General features: G+C 45.1%; 1 protein-coding gene across 2 annotated transcripts in view; it reads right to left on the reverse strand.

Annotated features, from left to right (window-relative positions):
• The window catches only part of LOC146064101 (CD109 antigen-like), a 160,218-nt gene that overhangs the window by 86,418 nt on the left and 52,363 nt on the right, over nt 1-21,437 (reverse strand). Inside the window, exons 3-5 of one of the 2 annotated variants that reach the window (XM_083177200.1) lie at nt 7,346-7,374; nt 4,637-4,867; nt 4,113-4,238 (exon numbers count right to left, since the gene is read on the reverse strand). In XM_083177200.1, the coding sequence (XP_083033326.1) occupies nt 4,113-4,238; nt 4,637-4,867; nt 7,346-7,374 (386 nt within the window). Of the gene's footprint in view, nt 1-4,112; nt 4,239-4,636; nt 4,868-5,140; nt 5,238-7,345; nt 7,375-21,437 lie in introns of those variants that run through there. The other variant, XM_083177201.1, reaches the window with a different exon arrangement.

A 21,437-nucleotide genomic window follows, 5' to 3' on the forward strand; every position in this document is an offset into this window, starting at 1 on the left:
GGCAATAAGCATGAAACCCCTAGTAAGGAGCATGTAACTCCTGGCAATGAGCATGTAGGTAAGCGCCTCTTATGTGCATAATATATAACCGGCATTACGGTGTATGCTATAATATGTAATAGGCATTACGGTTGTGGCATAATGTGTAGTAGGCATTACAGTGGGTTATAACATATAATAGGAATTATGGTGTGTGACAATGTGTTATGGGTACTACGGTGTGTGGCAATCATGTGCAATAGGATTTACGGTGTAAATTTTGCCTACGGCGCGCACTATCACTGATTTTGGTGTCTGTGTGTGTGTGTGTGTGTGTGTGGAGGGGGGGCGGGGGGGGCGCCAATTTGTTTTCTAACACAGGGCACCAAAATGTCTACATATCTACATATGGTATCGCTGCTACTAAGCCCATTATGTGTTTTTTCATCATGCGCCTTCAGCAGGCATTGAGAGTGCAAATTTTTAGTTTTCAGGGGGGGCGCCGAACACCCTAGTACCGGCCCTGACTGCATTAATCAGAGATACTGCCATGTTAATCCAAGTCACAGTTAGGTGAGAAAGTAACCCAGGTTCAGAGCTGGGTTGGACCTAGGAAGGTCCCGGGTTAATGGATAGAGTGAATCGGATACCCAGGTCCAGTTTACCACAGAGAGAGACAGATCCCCACCACTTGGAGATAATGTGATCTCCAGGGGTTGGCAGAACAATTTACAGGGCACCCATGGCCCGGGTCAGACACGTCCCAGATCTGACCTGAGTTGAAAGTGTGAATTCCGTGTCAGACCTGGGATTTTGGTGTGAAAGGGGTATAAGAGGCATTGGGCCTGATATGTACATTAACCTATGTCCATTTTTTTGCATAAAATCTCACGCATGTGCTTGCATCCAAAAAAGCATATGCATACATGTAGAGTAGCGTAATAGGGAAGGAAAGATCTAATGAAATCCAAGAACAGTAAAGATGTGTTTGTGAAATTGCATTTGGGTCTGCACCAAGACATGGCTATGATATAAGCCCATAAGCCTGACTAAAAGATCTAAATATGTATACTTTGGAGCAGAGAAGGGGAAAGGGGGGACATTTCAAATATATCAAGGGTTTTAACAAGGTACAGGTGGGAAACGTTTTTCACAGGAAGAGGAGCAACAGAACAAGAGGACATGCACTGAAACTAGAGGGAGGAAGATTCCGGGTAATTTGAGGAAGAATTACTTCACAGAAAGAGTAGTAGATAAGTGGAATAGCCTACCATCAGAGGTGGTAGACGCAAATACAGTAGAACAATTTAAACATGCTTGGGATAAGCATAGTGATATCCTTACAAAAAAAATAAGATAAAATATGGTTTGAGGTAACATGTTTAAAAAAGGGGCAGACTATATGGGACAAGTGGTTCTTATCTGCCGTCAAATTCTATGTTTCTATGTAATGGACAGGAGGCTCCTGAAAATTAGTCGGCACTCCCAGGCCCCCAGACCACCTCCCTATTGAACTACCACGCTTTCCTGCTATGTGACTCGGCTACTCCCTCCCAGAGGGATCATCTGGAAAGTAGGCAAGTTAGGATGGACATCGTTTAATGTGGGCTGGGCATCTGCCACCAAATCTGGTAACTGAACATTGCATCAAAATAAATAAATCATATGATTTGCGAATGGGCAAAAAAGCCCTGAGTGTATGCACAAACATCTGCAGCATGAGGGCACATGCACAAAACCTCTGCAGTGTGGTTGGCTGGGGATTAGACTTAAGGCAGGACCACCGCAACACCAAAAAATGTTTACCATTCAATGGTGGAAAGCATCGGAAGGCTGCAATCAAATAGTAAAACCACTGCATGCACACAGCGTCTATTCAGGAAGGCAGACAGAGCCATGACCATGCCCCCCATAGTGTCAAAATGAGGGCATGGACTCATGATCGCAGTCTCTACTGCGAAGCCCACACCCTTTTCCCAAGGCCTTGTCCCCTTTTCGGTAGCATGCCGTGAGCAGGAGTCTGACCATGGCCAACGCAAAGTTGGGAGTTATGGTGAACCATCACAATGTAATGTCTATTCCTAAGGCAAGCTATATTGGTTGCAGAAGAATAAGGACCGGTGTACATTAATGCTAATGATGACTGTCAACAGCACTACCTGGCTAACTTTGACTGGGTGCCGGACGGGGTCCCGACAACACCCGATGTCGGGATCCCGACTGTCAAAACACTGACAGATGGGTTCCCGAAGGCCACCCGCTATTTCCCACCCATAGAGGGAGAATAGAATAGGTGGCTTGCGTAGCGAGCCACCGTGCCCGCAGGGGCTTAGTTGCGCTCACCATGCTGTCTGGGTCTGGCCAGTCGGGATCCCAACGTCGGGATAATGGCTGACGGGATCCTGACTGTTGGACCCCTATATCACACCCCTTTGACTGGCTGATTGCTAGTAAACCTCTCAATCTGAAAGGGGCTTATTTGCTTCTTTCATTAGTTTGCAATAATTATTATTAATTATGCTCTATTATAGAGGGTTTTATTTTTGATCAAACCAAACAGCACATACAAGTTGAGTATCCCTTATCCGAAAAGCTCAGGACCCCGAGAGGGATTTTTCCCATTTTTGGAATATATTTTTTTAACATACTTACCTAGTCCCCCCGATGGTCCCCCGGCGTCCTTCAGGATCTTCTTCAGTGATCCCAGGGGTGCATTGCGCTAGTTTGCAGGCACGCCGGTGAGGTCACCAACGTGCCCACGCACCCGAGTAATGCACTCCTGGGACCACTGAAGGAGCTGAAGAAGTTCCTGAAGGCCGCCGTGGATAATTGGTAAGTATGAAAAAAGGGGCGGGACGGGAACCAAAGAAAATCCGAAATATTCTAAAAAAAAAAAACACGGTTTTTGGAATACTGTATTTCGGATAAGAGATCTCCGGATACAGGAAACTCGACCTGTATATTTTTTGCAGTCTATATACAACAAAAACTATTCTTGTACTGTTAACCTTGGGCCTAATTCAGCATCAGTTGCAGTTTTTGCTTTTGTTGCTGTCTCTCGCATGCTGGTGGCTGCCCAGCACATGGCAATGCTTTCACATTTCTATGGTAGTCCGCTGGGCCACCATGTTTTGGTTATCAGTGGCTGTACGTGACATCAAGCAGCCGTCATGAACAGCCTAGAAACAGGCCAGACCCAACTCTCCAACACACACCCCCCCCCCCCCCCCTACTCCCAATGATTCATCGCTTCCCCTCCCTCCCTGCCAGAACTCAGACTGCGGTCTCATTTTCCAGAATGCACCTGCAGTTTGAGCCCTCGCGCATGTGCACTGTGGAAAAGGAAGTGAGCAGAATGTAGGAGGGGTGTGAGGACTACCCGAAAATCCGGGTATCGCCTACAAGATCCAGGAATGCAGTCAAGTATGTCTTTGGTATAGATCAGTGGTTTTTAAGATCAGTCCTCTGGTCCAGTTTCCCAGGTCACCCAACAGGAGTGTGTATCACCAACTCTCACATTTTAAAAATCACAGGAGACCTGGAAAACATGAACTGAGTGGAGTCCTAGGGACCCAGTAGGATAACCTGTGGTATAGATTAGCACTCCTGCCTGGAACTTGTATAACCAAACTAGTCCTTTCCAGCTATTTATAGTAGTGTGGGGTACTTACCTGGTTACAGTACCTTTATCAGTGTAGGTGAGTAATGCTGGCCACACATCAGACCAACTTTCCTCCAACTATCCAACTAGTTGCTTGGATGGAATACAAATATGGTACTGGATGGGCGCAAAGGACAATCAGAAATGTGCTCACAAACCCAGGAAAATGGACAAAAATATTCAGTCAAATTGTTTAAATCAAACATGTTCATCTACTGTACTGTGTCTGAGTGACAGTTTTTGTCCTTTTCCAGATTTTGGGTGCAAAGTTCTGAAGTAAATTTTACATTTGCTCCCATCCAGTACCATATTTTTATTCCATCCAACCAACTAGTTGGATGGTTGGAGGAAAGTTGGTCTGATGTATGGCCACGTGTTTTAATTTTACAAGAAACTCTCCTTATACAAAAAAAAACCTGTAGCTTAAAACCCACAGGACTTTTTATCTATTATATTGATCTGATCTTCTTACGTTGGAAGTAGCTTGTATGATCCAGTTACCCAGCATAGCATTATTGCTCAGTTTGAACTCTGTAGAAACAACCCCCAGGTCTGATTTCATATTCAGCATCTGCTGTACAACATTATCTTTAGGATCCTGTAAAAGAAGATAGGGTAAGTGATTTTAAATGATTGCTGCTTTAAAAAAAAAAATGGTCAGAATCGATGGAATTTCCAGAGAGCCTCGCAGACTACTCCATAAGCCCCCGCTAACTAATTATACCACAATGTTTTAATTAAATCAACTTGGCTACATTATTAATATTTGCAGATGATTTTAAATGTAGCTTATACACAGACAAGGGCGTAACTACCATAGGAGCAAGGGGTGCAGCTGCTATGGGGCCCAGTGCTGAAGGGGGCCCATCTTTGCTGTCTAAGTAATATGTTTTACATACATTTATCATCATCAGTTGCTAAATAGGGGGCCCTTACAAACTTTTGCTATGGGGCCAACAGTACCTTCATTATGGTTGGACTAAACAAGCCACCTACCGTTATCACAATGTCCACATCCCCATGGTATGGCTTCAGCTCAGGATTCACAGTAATTACTCGGATCTTGACACTTTCTCCAAGCGTGTACATTGTTTTGTCTGTTTGAATGAACATGGATAGAGTCTTCATTTGTGGGTACAGTTGCATTTTATCAGAAAACAGCAAGGTATTCTGAGCTGATCCAATCACAACCAGTATATAGGAATAAGATGAAGAGTCTTCTGGGATCTGTCAAAAAAAAAAGCATAACATTCTTTGACAGGAAACAGAACCATGTACCACTTCCCATTACCCTAGATTTTTGTCTCCTGATGAAACCGCTGGATATTTATAGCGGAGAAACACGTTGAGGTTCTAGGTTCCTGCTTTTATTCCCTTTTGAAAACCTGATGAGCTTTGCCTAATTGCTCCTGAGCCCAGCTGTGATATTTATTTGCCGGCAATACTGCTTCAAACTATCCGGTGCCTTTGGAGTGTTTTTCTTCCATCTGCTGCTCTCACCCCAAGTGGTCTGGCCTGGTGAGTGTCCTGATGCTGATTATCAACAAAGCTTTCCTCTGGTTATTTCATTGTGCTGCATTCTGCACGGATGACTCGCCCCCTGCTCACTAAAAACTGCGTTGGCGCGTCAACAGGCGTCCCTGGTAAAAATAAATTACTATTTTCCATTTGCACCAGTTACTCACTCAGATTAGGAGGATCTGCATTTTTACTATCCACTTTTGGAAAAGACCTAAAGTGAGTTATTTGGAGTTAAACTGCAAAGCTATCATACAGATGACAATTAACATTATAAGGCTCTCATCAGGAACTTTAATACTATTGGCTGACCTTTTTTGTCAATTGGACTATTGCATACGAATATTGAGGGAATATTTGCATGTAATTTTTAAATGTTTCATTTTTAAAGTTTGTCTAAGGATATGTGATATCTGATTGTAATTTTAATAAATTAATCTTTATAATTATTTAATTTCCAATTGTGTGGCGCTTCCTGTACTATATGCAGAGGTTTCCTCTACATATAGATCTATTCTTTTTGTGTCTAATTTAGTAAAATTTCCAGTTTACTAATTGGGAGCAGCCTATGGTCACCCGATTAACTTTCCTAGTTTGGTCTGTGTTGCTTTTCCTAATTTACCTATCATGTGCCTGATTCTAAGATGCACAACATGTATATTTATCTACATACAAATTGACGAAGATCTGAGTTTTATTGAAGAGGGGATGTTGCCCATAGCAACCAATCAGATTCTACTTCTTATTTATTTAGCATCTGCTAGAAGATCATAGTTGCCGACTTTTTTGCTGCTCTTTTTTTTGCTGAGAGGGCAGCCAGCTCACTGTAGCAGTGGGAGCCATTGCCGGGATGGGGAATGGGGCTGTCTGGGGGCGGAGCCACAGATGGGCTGCCCCACCCCCGCAGTGCAATGCCTGTATGTCAGGGGCTAAAATGCCGTGATTGCTTCATTTGACCCACAGACTCTCCCCCCCACGGGAGATTGAGTGAATTGCGGGAGGATTTCCGGGACCCTCCTGGCCACTCCGGGAGGGTAGGCAACCCTGTAGAAGATAATAGATGGACTCTGAACATCCCATCTTTAATGAAACTCCCATCTTAGTAAATTTACCCCACAGTGTTTATGCTGCGCATACCTCCCAACATGACCCTCTCCAGGAGGGACAGAATGCTCCATACCTGGACTTCTCTCTTAATTTATGTTTTCCATCACCTGTGTTGAAGATCCTTTTTTATCAATTAACCAGGTGATATCAATCATAAATTAAGAGGAAAACATAGGAATGTGTCCCTCCTGGAATGGGTCATTTTGGGAGGTATGAACGCCCCAGCAAAAGCAGCAGTTAGTAATATCATTGGCATTTACAACTGTCCTATGCTGGTTACAGTAGATACTGCATACACGGAAGATTGGTAACTATGGTAACATCCCTACAAAATGCCAGGTAATGGTTCTCTTCCATACATACAACCAGCTGCCCCACTGAAATCCCCATTCTCCTTACAGCAGGACACACCAGAGATCTATGACATAGTATTGCCCATGTATATACAAAGATGACTATACTTACTGCATGCAGTGCACTAAGCTTCTGATAAAATGGAGAGTGATAAACAGCCAGCCAATCAGCTCCCACCTGTCATGTTACAGGCTGGGTTTGAAAAAGGCAGTAGCTGATTTTTTTGGTTGTTTATCTCTCCATTCGCTGTTTCACTCTCCGTTTTATCACTTTTAAAGCTTAGTGCATCTGGCCTGTAGTCCAAACACACAGACACACACTAGGCGTAATCTATGATTACATACTGTACATGGGGATGTAACTGGTTCAAGGATAAAAGACAAATATTCTCGGCCAGATGCACTAAGCTTCAAAAGTGTGAAATGGAGAGTGATAAACAACCAGCCAACCAGCCAAACAAACACAGTCTGTGACATGGCAGGTAGGAGCAGATTGGTTGGTTGTTTATTACTCTCCATTTTATCACTTTTGAAGCTTAGTGCATCTGGCCCTAGAACATAAAATATTCGCAATCCCCAATTATATTTCCACCATGAAGGCAGTGTTATTACATACCAAATAAATGTTTCTATTGCAAGGTATCAGTATTTAATTATGTCTTTGCTTTTAAATGTAATGCTTGGTTATGAAGTTTTTAAAGTATAATGTGTCAAATGCCAAACTTACTGCTGGTAGAGTGAGAATTCCAATAGAATCTGCCAAATGGAAAATAAAAACAGAACAGTTATGCATGTAAGCCATATATATTGAGCAGAATTGGCATGCTTTACACAGGGCATTTAAAGAATCTTTTATTAAATAGATTACTTCTACAATACGTAATGTGGGCTGGGCCCAGTGGCAGATTCTTACATTCAATGTATCGGGACCTTTTTACGCATGGCTTGTGTGCCCATATTATTTGCAGACACATTTTATCCAGGGGACACACTGACCCTAAATACCAAACACTGCAAATCAGAATAATAATAATAAATCATACAGTAAATTTAAGGCACTTGGCATAATTTTGGCCAAAAATATGGGCCCACCGACTGTGACCAGATCCCTTATCTGATGAGCCGTTTACACAAAGTTTCAAGTCCATAGCACAAGATCCCCCCCCAGGCCACAACAAAGCAACCACACCAAGGTATCAAATTTGTGAGAGGTTAACCCTTTGCAGTCCAAATTTATTTTTTGCAATTCAAACATCTGTGCAGCATGCCCAATGTTGGTAATATTATATTGTTAATGAGGCATTCTAGCAACGGGGGAAGGTGATTTCACTGGGCCTCAGGGCAGCCATTAGGGGGGTGCTGTGGGTACAGCTGTCCTGGGCCCACCCACCGCACTCATCCGCCACTGCCTCCGCTGTGCTGCCTGCGCTCTCAGTGCGCTGAATGAAGCCCTGCAGAGTCCCGGAGGCTTCTTCACCTCCGGACACCACACTCTGATTGGCTAACAGTATGCAAGCTTTGATTTGCTCACCAGCTGTGCTACATTTTAATTTGCCGGTGTCCGGAGGCAAAGAAGCCTGTACTCTGTGATGCAGGACTTCTTTCACCCGCAGAGCACTGATCAGGAGGCAGCACAGCAGAAGGGGGTTGGGACCCGGTGCCAGGCGGTAAGTGAGGGAGGGGTCCGGACTAAAAATCAGTCCCTGGCCCCAAAATTCATAGCGGCAGCCCTGCTGAGCCTGATTGAGCAAGGTAGTACCAAAAACCACAATATGGCAAATTCTGCACTTCTGAGCATGCACAGCACTTACAGAGCGCATGTGTAAAGTGTTAAAATACGCTGTGTAACAGAATGGAGTGGCAACACAGCATTAGGGGGGCAGTTTGGGGTGGCCACGAGAGGTCACAATCAGCCACTGTAAGCTGAAAAATGTTGGAGCTGTTCCTGCCTTCGCAGCCTGGATACCGGTATGGTAGCAATCACAGCAAATTCGGCTATGCGATCGCAATGAGATTGCGATCACAGGTGCTAAATAACATGCTGGGTGACATTGCCCTGTTCTGGGCAGCCCCCCACATGCGCAAGACTGCAACTGTACCTGAATCAGGCCTGTTAGACGATATTGTTAATGATATCGTTCAGTGCGTATGTGCAACATTATTTTCATGGGCACACCGCCAATATCATTAATAATATTGGCAATAGAGCCCATTGTCTAGTAGTGTGTACGGGGCTTACATTTACAAAATAAGGAGGTTATTTGGGTTAACACCTAAAGTAGTGTAGTAAAAATAGTAGCTGTGCATGTCATTTTTAATGCCGCCCACCACCCGCACGGCTGCCCGCCCCTTCACACACTGCGTTCCCCTGCACACGTGCAAATGGATATTTGCTTGTGGCGATCCGACTGTCAAAAGATTTATACAGTGCTCACATCTCTCTGGTGTCTTACATCTGCAAGCGCCCTGTGCGGGAACCAGGCAGGCTGCTGACATCCGCTGATGTCAGCTACCCGCCCCCCGCATCATTGGGAAAGTACCATGGGAACGCCCAGCATTTTCATGGGAATGCCCATTTAAAAGCTGAGTGTTCTCATGGCTGCAGCACGGCGCACAGTCCCCTTTCACACAGCTAGGTGTGGTACAGTGAACAAGCAGTTCACCGCGCCAGCTTGCACCAACCGGCTGCACATAACGATATGCACATGCAGTCACTCACCATTGCTCCTCTGTGGGAACATGCAGTTATTTTTGCTTGGAACTTGACTAGTGTTGTTAGAAGTGTATTTGAATGTGGATATATTAATTATAGGGCGCCGGCCACTGGAGTTGATGGAAGGTGAACTCCATCCCCCCCCCGGCTATATGCAGCAGGGGGATCCGTGCGGTTTGAGGGGTCCCTGCGGCGCATGCCGCAATCAGACGGGTCCCTGCTGCGCTATCCAGCGGCGCCCCCACTGCCCACAGCAACTTACAGAGCCCTGTCGGGTGGCGCCTTCCAGCCAGAAGAGAGGCAGCCGCCCGCTGTACCGCCCAGCCGGAGTGAATCATCATCTGCTGGGCGGTGGCGCGGGAAGCGCTTCTGGGTTTGAAAACACTGCCCGTATGCGCATCAGCGTGCGGCTCCCTCTCTTCTGGCCGGACGACGGCACCCGACGGGGCTCTGTAAGTTTCTGTGGGCAGTGAGGGCGCCGCAGGTACCCCTTACACAGTGCGGACCCCCTCTGCTGCATATAGCCCCCCTCCCGTGCAGTGGGTGGGAGCTGGGGCTCCCCCCTCACCTGGGGCGCTCCGGTGCCTTGCACCGGCCCTGAAAGCCGCTTATCATCCACTAAAATCTCACTAAAATCTCTCACTAGCGTAGTGATTTTCGAAATGTGTGCCTTAGTACCCTGGGGTGCCTTGAATCCCTTACAGAGGTGCCCATGGTTGGTGGCATTATGTTTAGTATTAGGGTGTGCAGTACATGTCGTGTGATATTGATGTTTGTCTCTCTGAATGGTGACTTGACAGCAGTAGTGATAATAAGGCAATGCAGGAACTAATAGCAGGTAGACTGAATAACAAGTTTTGATGGTGATCACGTAACAAAGGTACACTTATGGAGGATGCAGTATCCAGGGCTGAATACTGGAGCGAGTCAGGTAGCAGGCTGAATGGAATGCTGCGGATGCTGGAATAGCAAATGAACTAAGTGCTTAGGAAGCTGCTGTTCTGAGGACATCATTGTACTGACTGACTTTGGTACTCTTTACCTAGAAGGGCGCCCATCGCGGGCATTGCATGCACTAAAAAATCGGATGCGATGCGACCGACGCGATGCCCGTGATTTCCCATAGGGAACAATGTTAAATGGCCCAATTGACCCGATTTTCCTGTTCAATGTCTCAATTGACCCGATTTTTCCATAGGAAACAATGTTAAATGGGCCACAGAGGCCAAATAGGAACCCTGGAGTGTGAAATGGCCCCCACAATTGTTAACGCCACCCCACGATCAACGTGAACCCGAAGCGTGGCGAGCGCAGCGAGCCCGCAAGGGGCAGCGGTACGCGTCCTACGACCTTTTCATACCCCCACTATCCACGTCGGCGTGGAGTTGAGAATAGAAAGTGTGGCGAGCCACTGAGCCCGAAGCGTGGCGAGCCCCGCGAGGGGCCGCGGATACCTTCACAGGTATCTGAGTCCCCTTGCGGGCTTCACAGCTGTCCGCGTCCCCTCGCGGGCTTCACAGCTGTCCGCGTCCCCTCGCGGGCTTCACAGCTGTCCGCGTCCCCTCGCGGGGCTCGCTGCGCTCACCACGCTTCGGGCTCGGTGGCTCGCTGCGCTCGCCACACTTTCTATTCTCAACTCCACGCCGACGTGGATAGTGGGTGTATGAAAAGGTCATAGGACGCGTACCGCCGCCCCTCGCGGGCTCGCTGCGCTCGCCACGCTTCGGGTTCACGTTGATCGTGGGGTCGCGTTAACAATTGTGGGGGCCATTTCACACTTCAGGGTGCCTATTTGGCCTCTGTGGGCCATTTAACATTGTTTCCTATGGAAAAATCGGGTCAATTGAGACATCATCAAATCGTGGGCGCCCTTCTAGGTAAAGAGTACCCTGACTTCTTGCTCCAGGCTGTGTGTATATAAGCAGAGCATGCAACTGATTGGCTGTTTGGAGGATGATGTCAGAAGTGATCGATGGGGATTGGTTCTAGAGACCCATGTGCCAGAAACCAAGATGGCAGTACCCATACCGGCGACTAACCTAGTAGTAGTAGTAGTAGTAATACGTTTATTTATGAGGCGCCGCAAAGTGTCCGCAGCGCCGTACATAGCAAACAAAAAACAAATGACAAGGTAACGTACAGGGTGTGTTGAAAAATACAGTATAAATAGGGGTATAGCTGGTAGAAATAAAATCAGCATCAGTTCAGAAGTAGGTGTCAAAATTGTCGAGGAGACTGAAGATGAAGTAGAGGAAAGGAAGAACAGGACAGGAGGACAGGTGAGGTAAAGAGGTAGGGTGAGTACGTGAGAAAGGAGGACCCTACTCATAAGAGTTAACATACTAAAAATAGGTGGGTGGACGAACGAAAAACAACAGGATAAGTAGGAACGGAGGGGAACAGAGGCAGGATAGGAGGATCAAAAGAGGTTATGAGGAGGGATAGGCTAGTCGAAAAAAGTGGGTTTTGAGGGAGCGCTTGAAGGAGGTAAGGGAATCAGAAAGCCTGATGGGTGGCGGGAGGTTGTTCCAGTGCAGGGTGGCAGCGCGAGAGAAGTCTTGGACACGGGAGTGGGAGGAGGTGATTAGGTGAGAGGTCAGTCGGCGGTCAGCGATGGAGCGAAGAGGACGGGAGGGAGTGTGGATAGAGATCAGTGAAGAGAGGTAAGGAGCGGTGGAGGAGGAGAGAGCCTTGTAGGTGGTGGTGAGGAGTTTAAAGAGAACTCGGAAAGGAATGGGGAGCCAGTGAAGAGATAGACAGAGGGGGAAGGCAGAGGTAGAGCGGTGGGAGAGGAAGATGAGCCTAGCGGCAGCGTTAAGTATGGTTTGGAGAGGTGCGAGGCGGGTGAGAGGTAGCCCAGAGAGAAGGATGTTGCAGTAGTCAAGGCGGGAGATGACAAGAGAGTGAATGAGAATTTTAGTCGCGTCAGTGGAGAGGAATGGTCTGATGCGTGAGATGTTGCGTAGGTGAAAGCGGCAAAACTGTGAGAGAGCACGAATGTGGGGGGTGAAAGAGAGGGAGGAGTCAATGATGACACCGAGGCAGCGCGTTTGGTCGGTGGAGGTGATCTCGGTTTCACCAATGCTGATGGAGATAGTGGGAGAAGAGGGGATGTTCGGGGGATGGAAGATTAGAAGTTCAGTTTTAGCCATGTTTAGTTTCAGGAAGCGTTGGGTCATCCAGGCTGTGGACTTGAAGCCTACACATTAGCAAAGGCCTGAGCCAGACCCTGCACCGACCAGTCCGCGGATGTCCCTGCAGCTGACATTGTGGAGGGCACTGATCGCACATGGCCGGCGCCGGCTATGTGCACGCCGCGCCAGTCAGGAATCGGATTGCTGGGTGGGAATGACAGTGTGCCAGTTTGGCAAAGCACTTGGAGTGAAGATAAGTATGTCTCAAACCTTGAATCATGACACTCCTAGGCTCATGCTCCAACTCATAACCGCTTAAACTAAAGACACACTGATTAATACTGATGGAAGAAAGCAACAGGAAGGCTGGCATCAAGGGAGTTGCTGCATAATTCAATCTGTATTTAATTATAATAATCAAATAAATGATTGCCTTATTTGAATGCTAATTCCTGTAAAGTTTATTTTAGTTCTACTTGGTTAATTGACAAAAGTATCCACCCCTGTTCTGCATATAAAGTATATAAGTGCTAGTTAGAGATATCTAGGCTAATTAGGTTATTCTACTTGTTTATAATGTTTTCATATTTTAATTAGAAGAGCACTGATATAAAGCAGCATACATTTTCCTTAAGTAATTTCTACCAGTACAAACGCATCCTTTAGCTGCTCTATGAGTCCACCTGCAGAAACCAATGGAAGTCGGTATTCACGGGCTGGTAAGTGCAGTATCTTCTGTCTATATCTTTGGTCCTTTGTTACCACCCCCAGCATGTGAGCATCATTTAAATATCCTATGGCTATCAGGCTTTGCAGGACTAAAGTGATCAATGTGGCCAATGTACAGTGTGGGGATTAGGAATGCTTTATGTCCTGGATTTTCTAGGATCATACCAGATTTGGGGTATGCATCCCCAGGGCCGGCGACAGGGGGGGGTCAAGGGGGACAAGTGTGACAGGCCCTAGTGATCTGAAGGGCCCCAGAGCTTCTATGCCCCGACACAGCCACCCCCTGTACTAGCTGGCCTCTCAGTGACCCTCGGGGCCCCGCCATCTACTGTGCACCATCTGTGTGTGGCTGAGTCTGATGGACCCACTGTGTGCCACTGCCGTATACTGTGTGTGCGCCATGCCGCTCAAAAAGGACCCCTCCTCCCAGACCCAGCCTGAATCCTGATCATGCCCCTCCAATCACATCATATTGTTGAATAAGAGCAAAAAAGAAAAGGGTTGTCTCTGTTGTTGGCGCACTAAAGAAAGATTGGTTAAAATTTAACTTTTATTAGTCTCAAGTAAAAGAAACCGTTACTATGAAATATATATTACTTACAGGACATACATAAACAATGAACAATTATTAAAAGAATGCACGCGCTGTGTGTGTGTTGTGATAAGTATCCTCTAGTGAGTTAATTTGTCATGCGTTATGTATCCCTATAGGATGCACCACTAATGTTGCTAGGTGCTGTGGGTGGAGTCGTGTGGGTGACCAGATGCTATGCTGCGTCTGGTTCCTCTATTGTATCACGAATGTATTGCTGTGCCCACCTCCCGTCAGTGCTCTATGTTCTTCGGGATGCACCTTGACTCTCAAATTGAATGTATGAGATTGGTTAGTGTATGCCCATGTGTGTTGGGTCCGTAAGTGTTGGTTGCCCAGTATGTTGTACACAGTATGGGTTTACGTCTGTCCACACCTTGCTAGTGCCAGTATTCCAATTTTGGACATACGTGTTGCCCCCAGCGAGTTAATATGTATATAAGTGTCTCTTCTGACTCTTAATTTTCGCAAATAGAATTTTGCGCTGTGCACAGAGAACTTTGTGCACCCGCAATTCTGGGCGGGCTGTGTTGATGATCTGGGTAGAAGATACCCGTAGAATTGGGCAGTTGGTGACACTTTAACTGGCTCACGTTTTGGAAAAAGGTGCTTTTAGCAGGATTGTATGGATTAATCTGACGGTGTGTACCCAGTCAGAGTCCTCTATTGTGTGTCGTTAATCCTCAATACGGATATATGTTCCAACTCAAGTTTGTGCACACATGGAGTTGGACAGGGTTATATGGGTTAATCTGATAGTCTGTATCTAGTCAGATTCCTTTATTTAAATCATATAGTCCTGTTTCAACAAAGTAAGTATGTTTTATTGCAGGTATTTGTACACGGAGTTTTTGTACTGAGCACAATAAAATTTGTGCGTGCATCGATAGTATAAGGCAAATGTCTGTGCGCAGATGAAGAGGACTTCTGTACGCTCACATGAAGTTTTTTTTTTTTTTTGAAAGGAAATAGCTTATGATGGAAATTGCGTGGGCGATCTGACGGTATGTACTTCGTCAGGTCCCTCTATTAGGTCGCAATTATTATATAATCAAAAAAGCGGCAGGTGTCTGTTCCTTTATATATTGGTTGGTATATTGTGCACGAATAAAATTTCTGTGCTTCTGCGCAATAAGCTTTATGCGTGTCTCTCCCTTTTGTTGTGGGGATCAGCGCAATTGCAGGTACAATATACAGATTGAGTGATAAAAATTCACATAAGGTTTTGTTGGGGAAGTAGCTGAAGGAAAAGATTGTTTGGGCCAATCTGGCGGTGTGTACGTCGCCAGATCCCTCTATTGTATCACAATTCAAAACAACGGCAGGTAGGTTTGTATATTATGCACGAATAGTATTACTGTGCTTCTGCGCAATAAATTTTATGCGTGTCTCTCCCTTTTATTGTGGGGATCAGCGCAATTGCAGGTACAATATACAGATTGAGTGATAAAAATTCACATAAGGTTTTATTGAGGAAGTGGCTGAAGGAAAAGATTGTGTGGGCCAATCTGGCGGTGTGTACGTCGCCAGATCCCTCTATTGTGTCACAATTCGAAACAACGGCAGATGTCTACTCCTTTAGTAGTTTATTTATTGGTTAGTCACAGAGTTTGTCACTCCACAGTCTAACACCCAGTATACCGGCTAAGACTGTCTGTAGTGCAAATCCACGCAAACTTTCTCATTCTCTGAAATCAGTCACTACATGACTAGTGCTCCCTAGGAAAAGCACCAGACAATGAACAAGCTATACTAACCAGATACCTAGAATTTGTATTAGACCCCAGTGCTGTACATTAGTCTGATACCGAGCAGACTTCTCTTACTATTACCAAGCACTAGATACCTGTCCCTATAACCAGACAGAGCTATTGTCATAAACCAATGTTGTAGAAATGTATACAACCAGATACAATACCAAACACTGTATCCATCTGTGTGGTGAAAGTACAATTAATTGAAAGAGACAGAGGAACCTGACAAGCATACACACTGTCAGATTACCCACCCACCTTCACCCAGCACGTCTCTGACATCCTGACTCTCCACTAATTGTATAACTTGTTTATGGTATTTGTAATTGCGCTAATCCCTACAACAAAGGGTAGAGACACGCATTATTCTCACTGCGCAGAAACAAAGAAATTCTACCTGTGACTAACCAATAAATAAACTAATAAAGGAGTAGACATCTGCCGTTGTTTCAAATTGTGACACAATAGAGGGATCTGGCGACGTACACACCGCCAGATTGGCCCACACAATCTTTTCCTTCAGCCACTTCCTCAATAAAACCTTATGTGAATTTTTATCACTCAATCTGTATATTGTACCTGCAATTGCGCTGATCCCCACAATAAAAGGGAGAGACACGCATAAAATTTATTGCGCAGAAGCACAGTAATACTATTCGTGCATAATATACAAACCTACCTGCCAGTGTTTTGAATTGTGATACAATAGAGGGATCTGGCGACGTACACACCGCCAGATTGGCCCAAACAATCTTTTCCTTCAGCTACTTCCCCAACAAAACCTTATGTGAATTTTTATCACTCAATCTGTATATTGTACCTGCAATTGCGCTGATCCCCACAACAAAAGGGAGAGACACGCATAAAGCTTATTGCGCAGAAGCATAGAAATTTTATTCGTGCACAATATACCAACCAATATATAAAGGAACAGACACCTGCCGCTTTTTTGATTATATAATAATTGCGACCTAATAGAGGGACCTGACGAAGTACATACCGTCAGATCGCCCACGCAATTTCCATCATAAGCTATTTCCTTTCAAAAAAACTTCATGTGAGCGTACAGAAGTCCTCTTCATCTGCGCACAGACATTTGCCTTATACTACCGATGCACGCACAAATTTTATTGTGCTCAGTACAAAAACTCAGTGTACAAATACCTGCAATAAAACATACTTACTTTGTTGAAACAGGACTATATGATTTAAATAAAGGAATCTGACTAGATACAGACTATCAGATTAACCCATATAACCCTGTCCAACTCCATGTGTGCACAAACTTGAGTTGGAACATATATCCGTATTGAGGATTAACGACACACAATAGAGGACTCTGACTGGGTACACACCGTCAGATTAATCCATACAATCCTGCTAAAAGCACCTTTTTCCAAAACGTGAGCCAGTTAAAGTGTCACCAACTGCCCAATTCTACGGGTATCTTCTACCCAGATCATCAACACAGCCCGCCCAGAATTACGGGTGCACAAAGTTCTCTGTGCACAGCGCAAAATTCTATTTGCGAAAATTAAGAGGCAGAAGAGACACTTATATACATATTAACTCACTGGGGGCAACACGTATGTCCAAAATTGGAATACTGGCACTAGCAAGGTGTGGACAGACGTAAACCCATACTGTGTACAACATACTGGGCAACCAACACTTACGGACCCAACACACATGGGCATACACTAACCAATCTCATACATTCAATTTGAGAGTCAAGGTGCATCCCGAAGAACATAGAGCACTGACGGGAGGTGGGCACAGCAATACATTCGTGATACAATAGAGGAACCAGACGCAGCATAGCATCTGGTCACCCACACGATTACACCCACAGCACCTAGCAACATTAGTGGTGCATCCTATAGGGATACATAACGCATGACAAATTAACTCACTAGAGGATACTTATTACAACACACACACAGCGCGTGCATTCTTTTAATAATTGTTCATCGTTTATGTATGTCCTGTAAGTAATATATATTTCATAGTAACGGTTTCTTTTACTTGAGACTAATAAAAGTTAAATTTTAACCAATCTTTCTTTAGTGCGCCAACAACAGAGACAACCCTTTTCTTTTTTGCTCTTGTACCATAACCTTTGTCTCTGGCAGCACCCCCATACATGCACCAACTGCAATAGCAGCACGGCAATTAGTAACTGGGGATACCCACGTGAATATCAACACACTATTCTTGTGCAGAACTTCTTCCCCTACCCCCTTTCCCTACTTCAGCACATATTGTTGAATAGTCTGACTCTGTCTGCAATTATAATTAGATAATCAGAATTTTTTATCTGAATTTCACCTGATATGCTGCATGTTTAAAGTATATTACTAGATAATCATATTAAAAATACCACTACAAATTAGCTCTACTGATTGTCCTTAAACTTTATCTACGTAATCGGGTGATAAAGAAGTATAATATTGACATGGGCATAAGGGATCTGTTTTGGTACATGCTTGCCTATGTTTATTATGTATTGTTTTACATAAATAGGAATGTCTGCAATCTCCTGCCTATAGATTGAATAAGAGCATATCACTTTGTCAAATCTGAGATGTTAGCTATGTTAGATTGTTGATTTAAGACATTTTATTTCTAGCCATTTTATTAGGAGTGTACACTGGAGGTTGATCATCATTGTACTGTACTGTTTGGTCCCTTTTGTAAATAGCATTACTGAAACTGTGGCTATTTCAGTCTGGGCACATCTACCCTAAGAGTACATCTTACAAAGTGCAGCATACCTCAAAACTGTCCCTATTTTCACGGGACAGTCCCCTTTTGGGGACAGTCCTTCTTTGGGACTGTCAGTGGCAGTGTCCCACGATGTGGGGGGCAATTGGGAATCCCCTTGCCTGCTGCTGCTCTGCCTAGAGCAGCAGGGAAAAGATGCTGTGTGCATGTATCTATGCATCTATGCATGGAGGCAGGGGGACAGGGGGCATGGACAGCAGCTCACAGAGCACAAGCCACGACAAAATGGGGTTGTGGCTTTGCAATAGCTAATATTCTGCAAAGTCACGCCCTATTTTGCCAAGGTCACGTCCCGTTTCTGGGGCGCGCCAGTCGGGGCAGCCTGGGAGTCCCGCCTCCAGGCAGGACAATGTTGGGAGCTATGGTATAATTTAAACTTAACAGAATTTCGATAATACGCTGAAAGGAAAACAGAAAGAGAGCATTCTATCAATAATTAGGAATACAGTTCATGCGACCTATCAGCACTGAACTGCCTGTTTAGATACAGCAAGAACTTATTCAGCTGCAGTTACATGTATTTGTGTTACAAGCTGCAGCCACAGTTTGTTTCTGTATGCCTTGTCTTTGTTATTTTACCAGCATACCAGGTTTTCAGATGTATCCCTTGTTGTGAAAGATCTGGTATTGGGGTCAATTGACCCCCATCAAGAGGGGGGTACTGTTACGAGCCGCCTCCAGCGGGTTTGTGTAAATGCAGCAGTCACTGCTATTCATGTTCTGTGTGGGTTTTATACTTCCCAGATCAGCGCTCCAGGTTTTGGCTGATCCACTTTGCCTTGTTTCCATGCATACCTTAGTCTTTGGGTGTAGCTGCCTCCTAAGCCACTTGGTATATAGGTATGCTCTAAGCCTGGGGTAGCCAACCCTAGTCCTCGAGAGCTACCAACAGTGCATGTTTTGCAGGTCTCCTCACAGAATCACAAGTGAGCTAATTAGCTCCATCTGTGTATCTTTTAAAATGTGTCAGTGATTAATGAGTGCAGCTGTGCAGCAGCTAGGTTTTCTTGAAAATGTGCACTGTTGGTAGCTCTCGAGAGCTAGGGTTGGCTACCACTACTCTAAGCAATAAACCCTACTGGTTATACTCCTGTTTTACTCATATGATACTCCTGTTATAAAGCTATTATATTCATTGTTCCTGGTGATTTCCATGTTTGTGTTTCTTGCTTGTTTGTCTTACAGCAGATGCCAGAGACATTGGTCTAGCCTTGCGATGGCAGTTAGGTTGCAAACCTATCAGCAATACCTCGGTTATAGTTCTTTTTTGGTTTATTGCGACAGATTCACATTATAATGGTAAAGGCTGCAAATCCTGTGTTGAGTCTATGGGGTCGATCCTATTAACCCCAAATGGTGCGGATGATTCGCGAGTTGCGAATCATCGTGACTATGGGCGTACTTTACGGTGTGCCAAATTTGCTGAAAAGTGCTTGCACCTCCAAAGGGGTGCGAGCAATTTTCTGCGAATTCGGCCCTGCAAAGGTGACAAATTAGACTTAATTCAGGTGCCGTTTTCAGCATTAAAACAGAACCCGAGCGGGAACTCGCACCCTTCAGGGTTAATAGGATCGACCTCCTTGTCTGCAATGTTGCATATTCTAGTCCATGTTCATGTGCAGAGCCTAGTTAATCTTTGTGTTGTCTAGTCAGTTTATCCTCTTACTAGTACCCTGACTCGGTTTTCAACTTTTTGTCACCACGAAAGAGCAGGTGGCATCCGAGTACAGGGTAAAGCTAGGCTGCTATGGAAAGGCGGCTATTAGTGGCGAAGTCTAACACCTCCGCAAGTGCCTGCCGACTCAGGGTATAGTAATAGTCAGGCTCAGGCTCAGGTGCTGCTGTGGCTTCACCACGTCGGCCACAGAAGCACAATTCAGGCTGTAATCAACATCTTGCGGACCTGCCAGTCAGAGCGAGGGTTAACTAAATATAATTGTATTTTTAAGTTTTAGAATTGTGGGGTGCAGGATGACTGCCTTACAGTTGGGATTCCAACTCCAACAAACACCACAGCTGTGACAGTTTAGACTGACCAGATGGATTCGGGCAGTGAAGTCGGAGCTTCAGCTCATGTTATCCAAAGCATCCTCAGCTATTTGGAATAGAGGAATCTCATCGCAAGATGACACAGTGCCTTCAAAATCTGTTTCAACCTCCTCCATTGGCACTGCCAGCACAACCAGTAATTCCAGATTCTTTACAAGCATCCTCCTCTTCAGCTTCTGTTTATCTCAACCTACCAACCCCAAATAAATTAGATGGAAATCCTAAGGCCTGTCGAGGATTTTTTAATCACTGCATTTCTCCCTCTGACCTTTTAATTTCCCTTCTGACTAGTCTCAGGTGTATATTGTTTTGTTGTTGTCTAGACCAGCCCTGGACTGGGTGTCACCTCTGTGGAAGCAGTTTGATCCAATACTGTCCGTTTATTCCATCTTCATCTCCTCCTTCAAAATTATTTTTCACGAGCCAGGAAGAGTCTCCTCTGCCCTTCTGAGATTCTTTAGATCCGCCAAGATGGATGGCCAGTGCGCCAATATACAGTATTGTCCAGTTCCAGACCTTAGCTTCAGGAAGTGGAATGAGGAGGATTTAATATCAGCCTTTTGAAATGGCCACCAGAGACACCCCGACTAAGTTGGACAATCTAATTTCCCTCTGCAACAAGGTCGATTTGCATCATCAAGAATGACAGAAAGTAGAAATGGACATCTCAAGTTCCGGCCTTCATCGATATAAATGTTCAACCTTCTGCTCCTCTGCCATCTGAAGAACCGATGCCTATCACCTAAAGAGAAATTAAAGCGGAAAAGCGAAAATCTCTATGTATTGCAGCTCTGCCAACCATCTAGTCTTTACTTGTCCACGCCATCCAGGAAACGCATCCTCCTAGGCTGTTATAGAGAGGTCCATCTAGGAGAACTCAATCCTTATTCCTCTCAACCCAGTCCTACTATGTAGGTTTTGCTTTAGACTCCTCAAGGTCCAGTGGTGACTAAGACTCTACTCAAATCCGGTGACTATTGTCACATTATTCTCTTCCTACTAGGTGTCTTGAACAACCCCTATTATTAACATCTATGGATGGAAGCTAAATCGCCAGTGGCCAC

This window comes from Crinia signifera, chromosome 3 (assembly GCF_055691185.1).
Source record: "Crinia signifera chromosome 3, ASM5569118v1, whole genome shotgun sequence".
Taxonomy (NCBI): domain Eukaryota; kingdom Metazoa; phylum Chordata; class Amphibia; order Anura; family Myobatrachidae; genus Crinia; species Crinia signifera.